This window comes from Lepidochelys olivacea, assembly GCF_965140295.1.
Source record: "Lepidochelys olivacea isolate rLepOli2 genome assembly, chromosome: 9".
Lineage (NCBI taxonomy): Eukaryota > Metazoa > Chordata > Testudines > Cheloniidae > Lepidochelys > Lepidochelys olivacea.
In genome coordinates, this window is record NC_140419.1 from 63,865,017 (window position 1) to 63,884,552 (window position 19,536).

General features: G+C 45.9%; 1 protein-coding gene across 2 annotated transcripts in view; it reads left to right on the top strand.

Moving 5' to 3' along the window:
* Nucleotides 1-320: 320 nt before the first annotated feature.
* Nucleotides 321-19,536, top strand: part of GABRA3 (gamma-aminobutyric acid type A receptor subunit alpha3) — a 131,415-nt gene continuing 112,199 nt past the window's right edge. Inside the window, exons 1-2 of one of the 2 annotated variants that reach the window (XM_084639240.1) lie at nt 321-739; nt 15,333-15,464. In XM_084639240.1, coding sequence (XP_084495366.1) covers nt 15,376-15,464 — 89 coding nt within the window. In that variant the 5' untranslated portion in view covers nt 321-739; nt 15,333-15,375. The remainder of the gene's footprint in view (nt 740-15,332; nt 15,465-19,536) is intronic. The other variant, XM_084639239.1, reaches the window with a different exon arrangement.

Genomic DNA, 19,536 nt, shown 5'->3' on the forward strand with positions numbered 1-19,536 from the left:
GACCAGGAAATATCAGCACCAAGTCCTTGGCCATCCCCCTCTGCTGCTTCCCTTCCCTCCTGAGAAGGACTCTGCTCAGGCAGGCCCTTCTGCCCACCTGCAGGCCAGGCCAGTGCCCCACGCTTAGAGGGCACTGGGCCATGCCTTGTGACACTGGCTTTTCACCTGGAGGGTTTCGAGGCAGGGGAGAGAGTGGGTGTCCCTTCCACGCTGTGCTCTTTCCTGTGTGCGACTGATGTGCCTTTGCTGTGTATTTTCTGTTTCATTGCTCTCCGGGAAGAAGGGATCTGCACGGACAGGGCTGTTAAACCCTCCTCCAGAGACTGGGGAGGGGAGGGAATGAGGCAGGTGGGGAGGAGACTTTTTCCTTTCATCTCCAATCTCAGAACGGCTAAAGGAGAATCTCAGGCAGCCGTCCCTACAATAATACCCCTGTCTGCTGTCTCTCTGGGCTTCCTTCCCCCGTAACAGATACAAGAATACCATACTTTAGCCTCAATTGAAGCAACAGAGGTTTAAATGCTTTCAGCTCAACCACTGTATTCAGATACTGCTGGAACAGCAGAGCATTCAAGCTCAGACAGCCGCGAACTGAAAACCCAAGCCTACAGAAAAGGGAGAGCAAAAGACAGAAGGAAAGAAAGAAAGCAGGAAACCCAACGTCAACAATCCCATAACTCGCTCCAGCTCATTCATTTTTCTTCTCCCGGCAGCTCTGGGGAAGGGATCGAGTGGCGTGGTAAGGAATACAAATGCTTCTCTATTTTTTTTTCTTTGTCCCAGTGAATTTATTTGTAGCAGGGGGTTCTAATTCGATGGATTTGGGGTTATTTTTTCCCCTCTTTACGATCTGCAGGCGCAATGGCAAGCTCTGTGTGTCTCTGGCTTTTTTCTTTTTTTTTTTTTTAAATATGGATTAAATGTTGATTGCTGGAGATGGGAACAATTATTATTAATTGCTATTCATTATTTATAACCATTCTCCTTTTTATTAACTTGGAGGCAGGTCGACCTCTTTGTTGCCAATGACTATCTCTCTATCAGTGCACGCACATACATCTCTCTTGCTCTCCATAGCCATCAACACGCCTGAGGGGGACTGAAAGGAAATGACTAATGGCTAGTGTTTGTTTAACCCTTTCTCTTCCACTGCCCAGATCAGAAGGGAAATCAAAAGAAACATAGACTCTTTTACTGCATTCCCCCTTGCTACTGCTGCTTGGAAGCAGGGTGTGTACAACAAAGTTGTAAATAACAATTTTGTCCAGGGACACAAATGAGTATGTCTGTGGATGGGTGATGAGAGTAGAATGGAAAGATACATTGAGAATCTAGGGGGTATTTCTGATGGAAAGTACAAAGGTCAGCCCTTTCTCTTGACCTGTGCAAACCTCATTTGTTCCTTGTTGCTTAGAGGGTTTTTTTTTTAATCCAAGCTGCTGCTTGTTCTGTGGACAACAATAGAAGAGGGTAAACAAACAGATGTTTTATTCTTTTCTTCAATACGCTGCTGATCAGGGTAAAGATGGTTTGTTCGTTGGATGGGTGGCTGGGCACAAACACCTGCGAGGCTAAAGAGCTGTTTGATAGACCCTCATCCTTTTGTGGCGTTTATCTGAAATTCTGAGGAGCACTGTGGGTATGTGCTCAGTTATAGAGGGAGGGAGAGGGGAATGACAGATGATAGGCTAATGAGGTCAGCTTGGGCTGGAGATCAGCAAAGAGGGGTGTAGGTTGAGAGGAGAATTAGCTGTGGACTAGAACGGACCCTTTCTACACTGCCTTCTCCAGTGACTTCCCCTGCATTGATGGTACTTGCATCAGGTCTGCAGTATTAAAGAGCTGGTTATATCATGCTGGCGGTATTGAAGCAAGCTGGAGTCTGCTCAACATGAGTAAGGGCTGCAGTTTAGTTTTGGTTCCAACCTGCTTGCTCTGGAGGGATTCTCTGGCGAAGGAGTTTCTCCCCCCCCCTTTTTTTTTAAAAGAAAGGGCTATTGAGGGAGCTGCATGAAAAGTCAGTGTGCTTAAATGACAGCTCCTTCGACTGCTCTCTGGGAGCAGCCGCTTAGCTTGTTGCTTCAAAAGGAGGATGCCGACTGCTGCAGCCCCAATGGAGATGCTTGGAAAGGTGTATTGATTAAGTGGTGGGGGCACATCATCTGTGCAGGTGCCCAAGCAAAGAGACTGGGGAGAGAGCAAAACACAGCACTGAGTAGTAAGGGCTCAGTGTTTCCTACCTATTGTAAGCACTGTATTGCAAAGATGATTAACCCTCGAAGGCTGAGGCATATCCACTATAGTGCTTCTGGTTGATCTGGAATAATACAGGTGCTACAGGACGTTCTGGGAGACTTATGCTTGATGGAATCCACATAAAATACGTAGAGTTCCTGGGAATTAAATATTATGCAGCCCTATATACTAGATCCCTGAGTGGGACTATTTTTTACATCTCGCTCCTGTCCCACCATGCAATTCCCACTCCTGCATTGTTTCTTGTTTGTTTTTATCCTGATCCTATCTGCAAAAACCTTAGATCCCGCAGGAGAGACCGATTCTCCCATGCTACTAAAAAAACAAAACAAAATTGGTTGGTCAATATATTATATACATAAACAGAATTAGACACAATTTTTATGTGGCAAACTGATGAGAGAGTTAGTGTTTTCTGGCAAATTATCACAGTCCGTTTTTTGCCCACCCAATCCCACCTGCAGAAAAGTACATTTTACCGGCTCCCGCTATTATGGCAACAGGTTCTGCAGGATCTCAGACCCACTGCAGGGCTCTACTATATACATCATCTCATGGCTGGTAGAGGAAAGAGAAGGCTCCTCGGGGCTTGGGTACTGCATTGGTAGGACGTGAGGTCAAGAATGGAATATACAAACTTTCTGGACTGGAATAATCTTGTAGCCAGGTTTCTAGAGTGAGATGGTGCATGGAGGAAAGAGGAGAGAGTGAAACCAATGCAACCACCAGCCAGGCCTGATGGACTCTGAAGCTGGGGGTTTGGCAGAGGTGGGGATATGGGGTTCTGGACCTGGGCACCCTGAGGTGCTGGGCTCTGAGGCGTGGACCTGTTAAAAGGAATAGTGTTGTTAAGCATTGGATTGACAAGCCTACCCACTGAAATCTGTTACCCACAGAGCAGTCACAGTCTGAGCAGCAGCAGCAGTGCGAGCTTCCCCCACACTGCTTCTGTACACCTGGCTGAGAGGAACAACCCCTAGGGGTGAATGAGCAGTGAATCTCATGGCCAGTTAGATCCTTGGCCTCCCAAGGTCTGCCAGCTGTCCGCTCTGTTGTGGTGTCTTCAGACAGAAAAAATGGGCTGAGACCCTCCAGGGAGTAATGATTTCTGGGCACAATTCTCTGAGGCTGGTCTTGATCCGGTGACATAGAGGGCAATTGTTTTAATCCGTCACCCAGCCACCTCATCTTTTTCAAGGAAGAGTGTGAGAGAGACAGAACTAACAGGGTCCTAGAATGTGAGGAGAGCAGTTAGGCAGGAGACAAGCACATGCCCACTCCAGACAATGGGATTAGTCAGGGTGAGGTGCCTCTACAGATGGATGAAGATGCTGGTGCTATGGATGCAGTCCTGGCCTTTCAGTGTAGCTTTTTAACCACCTCTTTGCCCTAAACGAGGAGCCTTCAACCTAAAGGATCTCCAATGGTTTTGAAAATGATGCCACTGTTCCTGCAGACTTTCTAGCTACCTGTCCTTCAGAGCGTGCCCAGTGCCTGATTGCCTATCCAGACTATACCCAGTGTCTGCTTTCCCCCTCCCTCCTGATACACAAAGTCAGTAGAGGCAAGTGAGCACAATGGTGTCCAATTCTCTTAACAAATGGAGATCTGAGAAGTTGCTGGTGCTCGGGCTGTACATTGTACCCTCTGGCACATAAGTCTGATTGCAGATTCCACCACCTCTCCTGGAATTTCCTCTTGCTTTTTCCTGTATGGTAAGAATGCACAGGTACATTCTGAGCACCACTGTGCAGATAGGTCAGCTTCTAGGGAGCTCTGTTTTTCTTTGGTTCTGTGTCTTTTGTGACAAATATGTGTGACTTTTGTGACTTCCCTCCTTCCCACCTTAATTCTTTCTCAATCCCCTTCTTTCTATACATTTCTCTTTTACTCCCTCCTTCTTTCCCCGTCCCTCTCCATTTTGTAGACTTACTTTCATTCTGCTTCTCAGCATCCCCCCTTTCCTTTCCTCTCTTCCTATTTCAGTGTTTGCTCATTTTTTCTCTCTCTCATTCACTCCTTTCAAGTCCTCCTCCTCCTCCTCAGTTTTGCTCCAGCTCAGCTCTGAAGAAAAAAGCCCAGCCCCTTATCTGTGGGTGTATTCCTGCCAAATGTTTACAAAAAATAGCACAATGTACAGACCGAATCCTGGCATTATTACACACCCAGACAGTTAGCATAGTAAATAATCCTGCCTTTCAAATACTCCTCCAGTCCCTACTACTGCCATCACTTTCTCCTGCTCCCATGTCTCTGAGCTAAATGTATATTCATTTTGCACATACGTACATTTCAGAGGTACCCAGTCTGGGTATTCAGTATATATGCGTATAGCAGTGGTGGGCAACTTGCGGCCCGTCAGGGTAATCTGCTGGCGGGCTGCCAGACAATTTGTTTACATTTGCACGGCTGCCCGAAGCTCCCAGTGGCCGCGGTTCACCGTTCCCGGCCAAAGGGAGCTGCAGGAAGCAGCGGCCAGCACCATTGGCCAGGAACGGCGAACCGTGGCTACTGGGAGCTGCGGCCGGCCATGCAAATGTAAACAAACTGTCTGGTGGCCCGCCAGCAGATTATCCTGATGGGCCGCAGGGTGCCCACCACTGGCATATAGTATCTCAGTATGTATGTATCAATGGCTGGCATGGCTGTTTACATTGTATGTGAACATAGAATGTCTGTGTATGCATTACACTGTACCACTATCTGTATCTATCATTGATGGGATCAAACCTGGGACCTCTGGAGCTAAATGCATGAGCCTCTACTGCATGAGCTAAAAGCCACATGGCTCTTAGCGAAGGCTGTAGCAGACTCATTAATCTCTAAGTGGTCTCGGTGCCACTAGAGGGGACAGAGCACCACACCCAGAAGATCTGTGGGTTACATGTATAGATAGTTTTATTAATCTGTTTAGTGCCATGCGTGTATAACATTTTGCAAATAGAGGACATAGTTCTTTGCGTGAAGAATAAGCACCTATTTATTGACTCAATGACGTCAGTGAAGGCAACAGGAATGAGGAAGGTGAAGGGAGGTGCAAGGATCACAACAAAAGATTGTCAAGGTTTCAGTTAGTGATGCATGGCATGCCAAAGGTGCTAGCTACACATACGTTTATGTATAGATAATTGTGGTGAGATGTTTGGCTGCGCGTGTGTGTTCTCCCTGTGTGCTGTCCCAGCTTTGCGCAGACAGTTGGTACAGTATACCTCAAGCGAACCACCCACTGACCACAAGATCCGTTAAGGTATGAAAGCACCCAGCCAGGTTTATTGTTGATGAAGCACGATATTAATATCCCACAGACTCTACCGGACCACTAAGATATGGACCATCTCAGTGAATGGCGGGACTTTCCGTTCCTCACTAGGCTAGACAGAGACACTCCATTTGAGGCTCCATTTAATACATCAATACAAACAAGTTGTATTGTACTGTATCGTACTGCCCCTCCGACGTTGTTAGTTGACACCCTCTGACATAGCTGATTACCACCCACCACCATGTACATCTCTATTCATTACACTGTCATCGTGATCTTATCTTTAGGATGGGTCAGCATGTTCCTGTTATCTTTAGGGAATGCGTTGGTATCGAGGTGTTCTGGTACCACCCTTCTGCAACATGTTTACCTATATATTCTTGTGCCTAGCACTACTTAGGAATGTGTGTTTCTGCAATATCAGCCCTGTTCTTGCCAAATTCTGTGAGCAGGTCCTGCCTCTTACTCACAACTTAACTTTGCTTTAGCCCAGCAAAGTTTTGACTACTACTTTAGCTCAGGCCTCATACTAGGCCTCTGATACAAAGGCTTATGTCTCAGGCTCTCTTCCTACTATATTCCCCCACGTTTTGTCTTTTTATGGGGAGGATGTTTACCCATCATTTCAGAAAAGCATAATGCATGGGCTGAAGATGACCCAGTGGGCTAAACACTGTATTTGGTTACCTTACTTTACCATTTATACATTTATGCCCCATTTGTTCAGTAATTTGCTCGTTTTTTTGTACGATTGATGGACAGGTTTTATTTTTCAATTGTTTTTAAGTTCCTTATGGTGGACCTGGGAATGTTAGGCCCGGGACTTTGAGGAATGTAGTTTTATGATTGAGCCTTGGTGGCACATTTAAATAATTAATATATATGAGTAATATGGATATGGTGCATATATTTGTAGTGTATATGGGTATATATGTATAGTATGTATGTGTACATATGACACCATCTTATACTGAAGCATAACAATTTTTCTTTTAATTTGGGGTTGTAGTTTCGTCCTTGTGGTACGGCAGATGACAATACACTTTTATTAGGGCAATTACAGTTACCACCTGTATTATCATTAGTAGTAGGCTGAGTGTTTTCAAACACGGGGATAGACACTATTACAGTGTGTTCCACAGTGCTATATATATGAGAAGTAAAACAGACATTTGGAGCAGTGACATTACAAATAAGGCCTTTATATATAAATGTTTTGTAATTAGTTAGTACAAAGTACTGTCCATCCATGTTATAGGTTACCCTTACTGCTGGTTGTTACCCTCTGGTAAGCTTTACTGGGAAGGAAACAGGAACAGGTCGCTGTTTTGTTTTATTGGTTGCATTATTTAGTGATACCCCAGTAGCTGACATAGATTCAGTTGTTTTTTATGGATGCTGGTTTTCAGATAACCTACTGAATGGACAGTCACCAATTTATCAAAAATTGTTGTGTCAGGATTTAGTGTTGGTACCCAGACACTGAACAAGATTGTTTTGAATAACATGTGCCTTCCTTATTGATCCCAAACTGTGACTGGTACTACCAGGGAATTTGTTTACCCAATTTGTAGTTACTGTGTAACTTAATTTTTTTACCAGTTTGTTTTTTTTCTTGCCTTCGTGTTGTTTGCTGCCATTCGTTTGTTGATTTTTACCTGTGTGTTGATTAAACAGGTTAGCAAGGTTATGCACATTGTAAATGATGTACAGCAATAATACAACAATACAGCAATAATGCCGTTGCTTTTACATAGTAGCCAAGTTTAATTTAACTGATGGTGGTTTCTATGCGATTGCCAACATAATTGTTCAGATATGGTAGATTGAGGTGTATTTGGCCAGTTTTTTATTTATAAAGCACTCCATTTTCCCTTTTTTTGATGCTTGGGGGTTTCTTCAGTGAATACTGAGATCTTTTGGTGTTCTTGTGGTGTGATATTTTTTGGTGTTTTTGGTTTGTGGGATCCAATTATTACAGAGGACAGCATGCTTACTTCCCAGATCAGTAGTCGGGGGGTCACCAATGTGGTCAGATGTTTGGCTGTGTGTGCTGTCCCAGCTTTGTGCAGACAGCTGGCATAGCGGACCTCGAGAGAACCACCCAATGACCACAAGATCTGTTAAGGTACGAAGGCACCCAGCCAGGTTTATTGTTGACAAAGCACTGTACTAGTATCCCACAGACTCTACCGGACCACTGATACTTGTATGCTTGTAACAATGGCCCAGCTCAGTGAATGGTGGGACTTTCTGTTCCTCCCAAGGCTAGCCAGAGACACTTGCTTTGAGGCTCCATTTTATACATCAATACAAACAAGTTACGTACTGCCCCTCTGATATAGTTAGTTGACACCCTCTGATGAAGCCAGTTACCACCCATCACCTTGTACATCTCTATTCATTACACTGTCATCCTGACCTTATCTTTAGGATGGGTCAGCATGTTCCTGTTATTTTTAGGGAATGAGTTCATATCAAGGTGTTCTGATACCACCCTTCTGAAATATGTTTACGTATATACTCTTGTGCCTAGCACTACTTAGGAATGTGTGTTTCTGCAATATCAGCCCTGTTCTTGCCAAATTCTGTGAGCAGGTCCTGCCTCTTACTCACAACTTAACTTTGCTTTATATCAGCAAAGTTTTGAGTATTACTTTATCTCAGGCCTCTAATACAAGGGCTTATGTCTCAGACTCTTTTCCTACTACAATAATAGCATTGTCAGTCATGTGTATAGTTTGCAGCATCAGATTTCCAATACTGTGTGTGCTGTTGTGGTTGCTAGTCTGAGTTGGCAGTTGCTGTGATTGTGAGTCAGTCTTTCTGCAGTTGCAATGGTTGTGAATCTGTCTGCCTCTAATTGCTGTGCGGTTGGACTAGTGTTAGGTTGTTACACTTGTGGCTGAGTCTGTGTGCCTGCCTGTAGCTGTGGTGGTTATGAACTAGTCTCTACTTGGATCCAGAGTAACAGCCGTGTTAGTCTGTGTTCGCAAAAAGAAAAGGAGTACTTGTGGCACCTTAGAGATTAACCAATTTATTTGAGCATAAGGTTTCGTGAGCTACAGCTCACTTCATCGGATGCATTCCTGGAATCACTTTCAGGGAAATTATGGGGGGCAAACTGGGATTAGTTTTGGTTTATGGGAAACATTGTTGAGCAGCTTTTGGTTTTGCTAAATTAAACCCAGTGGTGGTTTGGACCCTGCTCATAATTGTCAGTCACCAGCACACTGGGGAATGTGGATAAACAAACCCAGTTTGGGGCTCGACTCTCAATCCAATGAGCATCCTTGTTTCCATTTTGCCTTTTCCCTTTATTTTTCCCCTCACGTGCCTCCTCCTTTGTGAATATTTTGTATTGGTATTGTAGTGCAGAAACCACACTTGGGAGCTTCCATGTGTCTCTAACACTTGGTCTGAGTGGCAGATTCTTTGCAAGGCCTGATGATAAATATATAGGCTTTGTGCCTCTTAGGTCTGTGTGGGAGTCCCATCGGTTTTCTCTCTGTGTGTGTTTTGAGTCATTGGGGTTGTTCTGGGTGCATCTCACAGGTGCTTGTGAGTTCAAAGATTCCTCTGCTGGTGAGAGGAAAAGGAAGCTCTTATGTTCTCTTACCACGGTGGGGAAAGTGATCCTTGCATGTAATAATAAAAACAAGCAGATCAGTTTGTCAGGTTCTCTGGAACCTTCCTCTATGAAAGGCTTGAGGTAAACGGACAATTTTTTTAGGCACTTCCTGTGGGGACAGTGTCATGCAGTGTAATTCAGACCGCAAGAATTACTAGCATTACAATGTTGTGGGGATGAACTCCAGCAGCGCTCAGGCTGCTCATTCTTACTAGAGGGCTCTCTGCTGTACAGGAATGGATTTCTTATTCCAGGCTGGATCAAAGTCTACTATAAACCACCTCCTCTTTGCAGACGCGGCATGAAAACAGCCTGAGAGACAGAGCCATTCAGAAAGAGGCTCCTCGGTGCTAGCACCTTGGTGACCCTGTCACTAGTCAGTTAAAAACAGAGGTGCTTTAACCAATCAACTCCCCACAGCCCTTTTAATTAAACAGTCTATTCAGACAATCACTGTTGGATTTATAGAGGGTGCCTCACACAGAGCTAGATTTTGCTTGGTCCTTTTGTTGGTGAAAAGGACAGGTGTAGTCAAAGTCCCTGTGCTCAGCGGGGTCCAGCCAGTGTCCCTTTGCACAGGGGAGCAGCGGGGGTACTCCTGTGCACTCAAACCATCCCAAATGGCCCATGGATCTGGCTTGGAAACAATGGGGAGATTTAAAAGAGCCCCTAAGCCTGCCTTGTGCCAGCAAGGAAGGGAGAAAGAATACTGAGTTGTACATTATTTTTACTCATAGGAGGTGATCAGATGCTTACGGGCGTTGATATAAGACCATGGGTGATCTGGCCCATCATTGCCCTGGGGCTAATGCAGCTCCAATGCCAGCCAGTGTCCACTAGGCACAATCCAGCCCATGACCCCTGCTTTTGTTTACAACAGTTGAAGCAATGCATCTGAGAAAATGTATGCAGAAGTGTCAACTCTCAGGATCTGGCCCTGTTTCTCTCTCCGTTCCCTTCAAGAAAAAGCCTGACTAGATTGAGGACCACAAAATGCTCTAATTGTAGCTCACACTCCACTTTCCCAATAAAAATCAAGCCCAAACGAAAGGAAGGAGAGGTTGAGTGGTGTGCCAGGCTATCTCCTGTAGTCTCAGTGGCACTGTCTGCACTATTGCTGGCAAAGCATCCACCTGAATTGGTAGTGAAGACAGTTCTGCCCTAGTGCAGATGGACCCAAATTATTTTCAGCACCATGGCCATGAGCTGGAAGGGTCCTTAAGTATGTGCCTATCTTTAAGGAAGCGAGCAGTCCCATTGGCTTCAATGGGACTGTTGTGACTGTAAAGTTAACCATATGCCTAGGTATCCTGCTGAATGAGGGCCCTTTACAGGATGCATGCGTAGGAATTGATGGAGCCATAGTCAGTTTCCTGGTGTAGACTGGTGTGTAACTGTGATCAATGTTAATACGATCCTAGTATCCAGTTCAGCTCTTGCTTTCACTGACCACGGTCTTCAACCAGCCTGCATTACCACAGATTTTGTTTGCTACATTCCTGGTTCCTCCACATATCTAGCATCATGCTCCTCTCTGCCCTTTCCCACAACTTTTCCAGTCCTAGGGTGTATAGAATCATAGGACTGGAAGAGACCTCAAGAGGTCATCTAGTCCAGTCCCCTGCACTCATGGCAGGACTAAGTATTATCTAGACCATCCCTGGCAGATGTTTCTCTAACCTGCTCTTAAAAATCTCCAATGATGGAGATTCCACAACCTTCCTAGGCAATTTGTACCAGTGCTTAACCAACCTGACAGTTAGGAAGTTTTTCCTAATGTCCAACCTAAATCTCCCTTGCTGCAATTTAAAGCCATTGCTTCTTGTCCTATCCTCAGATATAAACGAGAACAATTTTTCTCCCTTCTTATTGGAGCAACCTTTTAATGTACTTGAAAACTGTTATCATGTCTGTCCCCCCCCTCCCCCCTCAGTCTTTTCTTCTTCAGACTAAACAAACCCAATTTTTTCAATCTTCCCTCATAGGTTATGTTTTCTAGAACTTTTATCATTTTTGTTGCTCTTATCTGGACTTTCTCCAATTTGTTCACATCTTTCCTGAAATGTGATGCCCAGAACAGGACACAATATTCCAGTTGAGGCCTTATCAGTGTGGAGTAGAATGAAAGAATTACTTTTTCTGTCTTACTTACAACATTCCTGCTAATACATCTCAGAATAATGTTTGCCTTTTTTTGCAACAGTGTGACACTATTGACTCTTATTTAGTTTGTGAGCCACTATAACCCCCCGATCCCTTTCTGCAATTCTCCTTCCTAGGCAGTCATTTCCCATTTTGTATGTGTCCATTGATGCTGTGAGCTGGAGTTGTGATTCCTAGCTCCAGGAGACATACCTACGCTAGCTCTAATCCAGCTAGCTCACTAAAAATAGTGTGTCTGCAGTGGTGCAAGTGGCAGAAGAGGTTAATGGCCCCAGTACATACCCATCTAAGATGCTAGCCATGTGCTCTGGGTGGTTAGCCACTCCTGCTGCTTGCCCCACCAGTTACTCTATTTTTAACACACTAGCTCAGTCAGAATGACATCCCCAGTTCAAAGCATAGACATACCCTTAGTGTGAGGCTTCCTCCTCCTCTGCATCAGGTTCCCTGCATCCCTCTACTCTGCCATCTCACCAGCTCTTTGCAAAGCTGATCTGGAAAGGATGTATTTTGTTCTTTTCTCACTCTTAGGCAAAAATCTCCAGGGTAGGTCCAAACCACTACAGATTGCAAAGCTGTTACTGCAGCATTTGGGATCACTGCTGTAAAATCTTGGATTACTTTTGTGGGTATATCTCTTAGTTCCTGTACTGAGCCTTCAAGGAATTCTGCCCTGCTACATCACTTCTGATCTATAACACCCCTGGCTTTTTGAGTTCTGGGCCCCTAAACTGCTCTGCTGATGCACCTCAGTCATCATCTGCATTGCCTTTGCTATTACAGAGCGGTGTCTCCACACAGTTCAGCTAATGTATGTCATTCCTGATGAGATGTGGTCCTAGCTGCTCCAGTCATGGGTCTTCATAAAGATCTCAGTGCATCTCAGGGCTTGTCTATACCATAGGGCAACGTGCTCTATGGGGGTGGGATTTCTAAAGCACACAGGCCTAACAAAGAAAATAACAGAACGCCACTAGCCGTCACCTTCAGCCCCCAACTAAAACCCCTCCAACGCATTATCAAGGATCTACAACCTATCCTGAAGGATGACCCAACACTCTCACAAATCTTGGGAGACAGGCCAGTCCTTGCCTACAGACAGCCCCGCAACCTGAAGCAAATACTCACCAACAACCACATACCACACAACAGAACCACTAACCCAGGAACTTATCCTTGCAACAAAGCCCGTTGCCAATTGTGCCCACATATCTATTCAGGGGAAACATCACAGGGCCTAATAACATCAGCTACACTATCAGAGGCTCGTATACCTGCACATCCACCAATGTGATATATTCCATCATGTGCCAGCGATGCCCCTCTGCCATGTACATTGGTCAAACTGGACAGTCTCTACGTAAAAGAATAAATGGACACAAATCAGATGTCAAGAATTATAACATTCATAAACCAGTCAGAGAACACTTCAATCTCTCTGGTCACGCAATCACAGACATGAAAGTTGCGATATTACAACAGAAAAACTTCAAATCCAGACTTGAGTGAGAGACTGCTGAACTGGAATTCATTTGCAAATTGGATACAATTAACTTAGGCTTGAATAGAGACTGGGAGTGGCTAAGTCATTATGCAAGATAACCTATTTCCCCTTGTTTTTTCCTACCTCCCCCCCTCCCTCCTCAGACATTCTTGTTAAACCCTGGATTTGTGCTGGAAATGGCCCACCTTGATTATCATACACATTGTAAGGAGAGCGATCACTTTAGATAAGCTATTACCAACAGGAGAGTGGGTTTGTGGGGGGAGAGAAAACCTTTTGTAGTGATAATCACCCATTTTTTCATGGTTTGTGTGTATAAAAACATCTTCTGTATTTTTCACAGTATGCATCCGATGAAGTGAGCTGTAGCTCACGAAAGCTTATGCTCAAATAAATTGGTTAGTTTCTAAGGTGCCACAAGTACTCCTTTTCTTAAAGCACATTAACATGCTGCACGTTGATTGGTCCATGTAGACCCTGTTGGTGTGCATTAATGTATTACTGTTTTAACCAGTACTATGTTCAAGCACACTAGGTAACCTTCAGTTAGCACCAACAGGGTCTACTTGAAAAATTCGTTACCAGATCCAGTCCTACTCTCCACAGGACTGGTATTTGACTCTTGTACCTCATGCTCATGCTCAATTCCACATTAATATGGATAACTATCATCTCAGTTTGGAGCTAGCTAAGGCAATACTGCATAACCTGAAACCAGGAATGTCTCTGTGCATGGGGCCTGGCCTCATGTCCTGGTTGATTTGACAGAAACCAGCGTGTTGTCCCGGTTGCTGTAAACCCCAGCAGACTGGCATTAAACTGAGCCTTCACAACCTGAAAGCTGAACCATTTCTTGGTCTTCCAGATCCAGGTTTTCTCTCCGCCCCCCCCACCCACTCTTTGTGCTGGAAATGGCCCTCCTTGATTATCATACACATTGTAAAGAGAGTGATCACTTTAGATAAGCTATTACCAGCAGGAGAGTGGGGTGGAGAGAGAAAAAACCTTTTGTAGTGATAAACACCCATTTTTTCATGGTCTGTGTGTATAAAAACATCTGCTGTATTTTCCACAGTATGCATCCGAGGAAGTGAGCTGAAGCTCACGAAAGCTTATGCTCAAATAAATTGGTTAGTCTCTAAGGTGTCACAAGTACTCCTTTTCAATGTGCAGTGGCAGTCAAAAAAGCAAACATAATGTTAGGAATCATTAGGAAAGGGGTGAATAAAAAGATAGAAAATATATTGCCTCTATATAAATCCATGGTACTCCCACATCTTGAATACTGCATGCAGATGTGGTCACCCCATCTCAAAAAAGATATATTGGAATTGGAAAAGGTACAGAAAAGGGCAACAAAAATTATTAGGGGTATGGAACGGCTTCCATATGAGGAGAGATTAATTAAATTGGGACTTTTCAGCTTGGAAAAGAGATGACTAACAGAGAATACGACAGATGTCTATAAAATCATGACTGCTGTGGAGAAAGTAAATAAGGAAGTGTTGTTATTTTCTCGTTCGCATAACACAAGAACTATGGGTCACCAAATGAAATTAATGGACAGCAGGTTTAAAACAAACAAAAGGAAGTATTTCTTCTCACAACTCTCAGCCAACCTATGGAACTCCTTGCCAGAGGATGTTGTGAAGGCCAAAACTATAACAGGGTTCAAAAAAGAACTAGATAAGTTCATGGAGGGTAGGTCCATCAATGGCTATTTGCCAAGATGGGCAGGGGTGCAAAAACATGCTCTGAAGTGTATTCTGGTGAGTTTAACATTTATCCCTGAGTATTTGCAAACACTGGCTGTCCTGATAGTCACAGCTCCCTGTGAGCTAGGTCAGCATTGTTCTCTGTATTCCACAGATGAAGAAACTGATGCACTGAGAGGTTAAGGGCCAAATTTTCAAGCTTGGGTTTAAGTTAGTCACCTAAATCGATATTGAAGCATTAACATCAAAGTGGCTTGATTGTCAGAGGTGCTGACCTCAATGGGCACTGCAGGGACTTAGCACTTCTCGACTTGGGTGACAAATTTTAGGCACCCAAGTGTGGAAATGCCCATCTGTGACTTGCCCCAGGCCACAAAGGGAGCTGAGATTTTTGTCCCCTGCTCTGGTGCTTTTGTCGGCTATTAGAACCCACTGCCTTTCATGCTATTCAGCTGAACTTTCTTGTGGCCAAAGCTCTCACTGGTAGCTCTGCATAGGAGCTGGATTAGTTATAGGCAGCTGGGAGGCAGGAGCTGTCAGTAATGCTAATGCTGTCAGTGGTAGCTGTGGTGACACTGTCCATCATAGCTGTGAACTGATTTGGGGTCTTCTCAAAACTCAAGGGACTTGTAACTGCATTTATACTGTATCCCCAAGCCCAGCCCTGACTGGCTGTGAAGGGACTCTGGATAAACCTGTGTGCTTCTGGGGAAATCAGTGACAAGCTTTCATGCTAGTGAGTAAAATCTCTTTTCTTTCTTTTTGTCCCCTGCTCCACTCTCCCGCCCCCTACCCTGTCAGGTCTCAGAGACTCTCCTAATCTCCATTGCTGCGTCCTGAGGACATGGCGCTGAGCATCCCAGGAACTGTTCCTCTCTGTACCATTCGTCTTGGAATTCTACTCATGGCGTATGCTTTCCCTGCTGAAGCTGGGTAAGATGACAAGAACCTGGGGGTTTTAATAACACTGGTGACTGAGGACTCCGCGCGCTCTGCTTGGGATATTCGAGTGTAAGGTCCCCAACCCCCACTTTTCATCATGTGGAGTATTCCAGTAGAACCTAGAAAAAGGCCACCCCGGCTTTTCTTTAAACCATTCCAGTATAAACCCAGAAGAGTGTCCACTTTCCTCCCCGCACCCCTGCCAAAACCTTGCTATAGGGTTCACGTGTCCCCCTCTCTAGCACCTGCTCAGTTTGGTCTTCTGCAATATTTTCCAGGATGTTGATTGCACTATCCTCCATCTCATATGCAGTATTTTGCTGCTGCACAAGTATCTGTTTTCCTTGGCCGCATGCAATATTCTAGCATAACATAAAACAAGCCCCCTCACCCCCTTGGAATGTTCACTCCCTGGTAGCTGAGAGTGACTGGGATTACATTAGCATTGTTCAAGCCGCTATAGCTAAGGTAATGTCAGCACTTTTATGACAAAAAACAATTTTCTAACTTGGCCTATGAGCAATTCGCTCTGGGCTAAAACTTGGCAGATTGCTTCCAGGCCTTTTTTAAAATAAATAAATAAATATTTCGTTCACAAAATTTGAAAAATGAAATTGATTCAGCTGTTTGACTGTTACAAGTGTAAATGACAATGAAAAAAAATGCATTGATCTTGGATGGAGTTCTTGGCCTTGGTTAGTGGTTCCTGGACTTGCCCAGTAGCCCAAGATCTGGGATGCTACTGCCTGACCTTACTTGCTTTCTTGCATTTATAGAACTGTTCTGAACAGAGAAAATGAGAGTCCATTTGTCCATAATTGGCCACCTGTAATCACATCATTATATAGTCCAATGGCAGCATAACACTCCGCTGTGCCTCCCAAATGACCCCTTGTGGTTGACTGTCAGGAGGGATGATCTCCTTTTAAACAGAGAACAGTCTATGTGGGCAGTGGTGAGGAATGAGGAGATCCCCAAGTAAAAATCCCTTTGGAGATAGATAGATATATATATGTACAAATACACACACTGCATCCATCCTTGGCAGCAATATTTGGTTTAATTAGGGTGACCAGATGTTCCATTTTTAAAGCCCTCCTGCAGGTGTCCCAACTTTTCCTTAAAAACAGGCAACTTGTCCCGTATATTCTGTCTCTCCCCCTCCAACTCCCATGAATACTGGCGGATTCTGCTGCTGGCTGGATTCCTGCTCACAAGCTACCCACCCACCACCAGTGAGTGGGGGGTCCAGTGGCTGACGATGAGGGTGGGTGTGCAAGGCTAGTGGCGGGGCAAAGTTGCAGCGTGCAGGGCAGGCCGCTCCCCCTGCTGGTCTGTCAGTGCAGCTCCTGCTGCGTGCTGGCTCTCAGCCAGCAGGGCCCTGCCCCCCATCCTGTTTCTGGCTGGCAGTGGCTGCGAGCTGTGGTGGCTGGTGAGTGCAGGCAGGCGCCAGGCAGCGGCCAGTTTTGTATCCCCTCTGCTGCTCACCCATCAGCCCTTTATGTGCTCCCCCTCTCACTGTCCTGTCCTTGCTTTTCCCTTTCGCCCACTGTCCCCCCGCAGCCCTGCTGCTCCTCCATATCCACCCCGGTGGGGGGCATCCTGCTCCCAGTGCTGTGCGAAGAACCAGCCCCTGGTCAGAGCACTGACCTCAGCAAGAGCCTGGCTGGCAGGTTCCTTCCTTCCCCCACTGCCTTGGGTTGGGCTGGCGCCCCAGGAAAGCCCAAGACCCTCCGGCCCAGTTCGCTGCCCAGGAGGAGCCGAGCCCTGCATGGGCCGAAGCCCCGTGCAACACCGGCATGGGGAAGCCTCTCTGCCCTTTAGCTAAGCTCTGGAGTGGCAGTGGGGTGGGGAGCGATTTCTAATCTCTTCATGCCCCGAACCTGCAGGCTCCACAGCAGCCCCTGGGCAGGGGCTTAGCACCCTTTTCACCCACCATCCCCTTGCCCTGAATCCTGCCCCTAGGGAGTGTAGCACGGGGCTGCTCAGTCCCCAGGCATCCTCTCCTGTTAAGCCATCTCTCTGGCAAGGTTCGCTGATGCCCCTGCAGTCGGGTTCCCTGGGCCCTGGTGCACAATGCATCCTTAGAGCTTAACCCCCTCCTGCCTGCACTGTAGCTGGGGGACAGGAGGCTGCTGGGTTATGTTGGTGGTTAACAGCAGCCTGGAGGTGTTAACTGCCTTTCAACACTGTGTAAGGATGGACCTGCTTCTCCTGGTACCTGGCACAGTGTCTTCCTGAGGCAACAGGAAGCGGCAGCCAGCACATTCCTCGGCCTGCGCTGCTTCCCGCAGCCCCCATTGGCCTGGAGCGGCGAACCGCGGCCAGTGGGAGCCGCGATCGGCCGAACCTGCGGACGCGGCAGGTAAACAAACTGGTCTGGCCTGGCAGGGGCTTTCCCTGAACAAGCGGCGGACCGGCTTTGAGAACCACTGCCCTAAAGCCTTAAAGATAAGAAGGTAAATAAAAAGAATCCAACTACGCAGTATTTCTTTTTAACAGGGGCTCAGTCAACTTGATGTTAATTTGAATGTTTGTACTGCATAGTTCTGATTGATTGCCACTGAACTCGCTTTAATACGAGTAATTTTACCAGGTGTTTTACCGTATTCAGCATAGGGAAATATGGTCACCCTAGATTTAATTTTTTTATGTGTACAGAATCGTGCAAACACATTCATTTGCACTTATCCCACATACACACTCGTGCCCACCTGACACATGCCTTCTCTTCTGCACACTCAGTCTCCTCACACGTTCTCATTTGTACACATGCACTGATACATATTTGTTTTGCACATACTCAAGCACACATGCTTATACATCTATGCCCCGTTCTTACAAGTGCCTACCTACCTGTGCACACACTTGTGTAAACAGAGAGAGAGAGGTGCTCGCATGCCTACATGTGCATACATGCCCTTGTGCACACACATGCACACTCTCACTGCAGTTAAACCAGGGAGCTAAAATGGCTCCTTCTCCCTTACTGCACATGAAAACCTCCCTCTAAAAACTGCTCGACTCTTCCTGAGAGGCAATAAACCCCCTTGTCTCTAAGCTGCGGAGAAAGGCTTCGTTTTGTTCTTTGACACAGTAAATGGGCTTCGGAGCAGTAGCCAGAACACTTGCTGAGTTGCTGTTCCTCCAGCTGCACTACCTCCGTGCTTTCATCACAGCTGTCACTGGTGCAGAGGGAGCAGTAAACTGCCCATGTGAACTTTCATTCCATTTCCATTCCCTGCCCAAGATAAACCCTTCCCTTTGTGCTGGGTTTTCATTGTAAAGTAAACACGGACAGGCCCCTGGTGACAAGGGTGGCAGCAAGAGCCACTGCAATTTAGATTAAGGTGGTGGAAGTGAACCACTTATTCTTCTGTTGTCTCTAACCTGGGAATCTGGGCATTCATTTGTCATGAAGTCCTTCTACGTTGTGCTGAAAGTAGTTACTTAGATAGTAGATAGTTTTGGAGCCACACTGGAAGCCGGCCTGTGCTGTGCGTGCGAGGGGCCCTGCTTGCTAACCTTGCTATCTATAGGCAGCCTTTTTGCATTCTGGTCCTCTCTCTCCCCTTGTCTTGGGCCTTGTTACAGATCCCAATTCCCCTCCAACCCACAAAGACATGATATTATCCCATGCTCTTTTGTTCCACATCATAGATCCAAATTTTCCTCCATCTCACTCTGACCTGGCATTCTCCTGCGGTCTGTCACCTCTTCTTACGTACCTGCTTGTCCCTCTGATCTACCTGCCATTACGCCACACTCTTATACTTCTTGCCCTCCCCTCGTTTCAGACCTCTTCAGCCCAACAAGACCAATCCAAAGAAATCTACACTTGGCCTCCAGGGCTGTAAAGCCAAACGTCCAGTGAACTATCTTCATCTCCATCCCAAACACCTGAGCCATGCTAACTAGCAGAGGAAAATTCAGCCCCTTAAGGCCAGTGTGGGTGGAACAGGAAATGGGGTCCAGAACTGGGGTGTGTGTGTGTGTGTGTGTGTTTGAGCAGGTAGTTAGAGCCCAGGGAATAGCACCTGGAGGTTCCTTTTTCAAGATGATG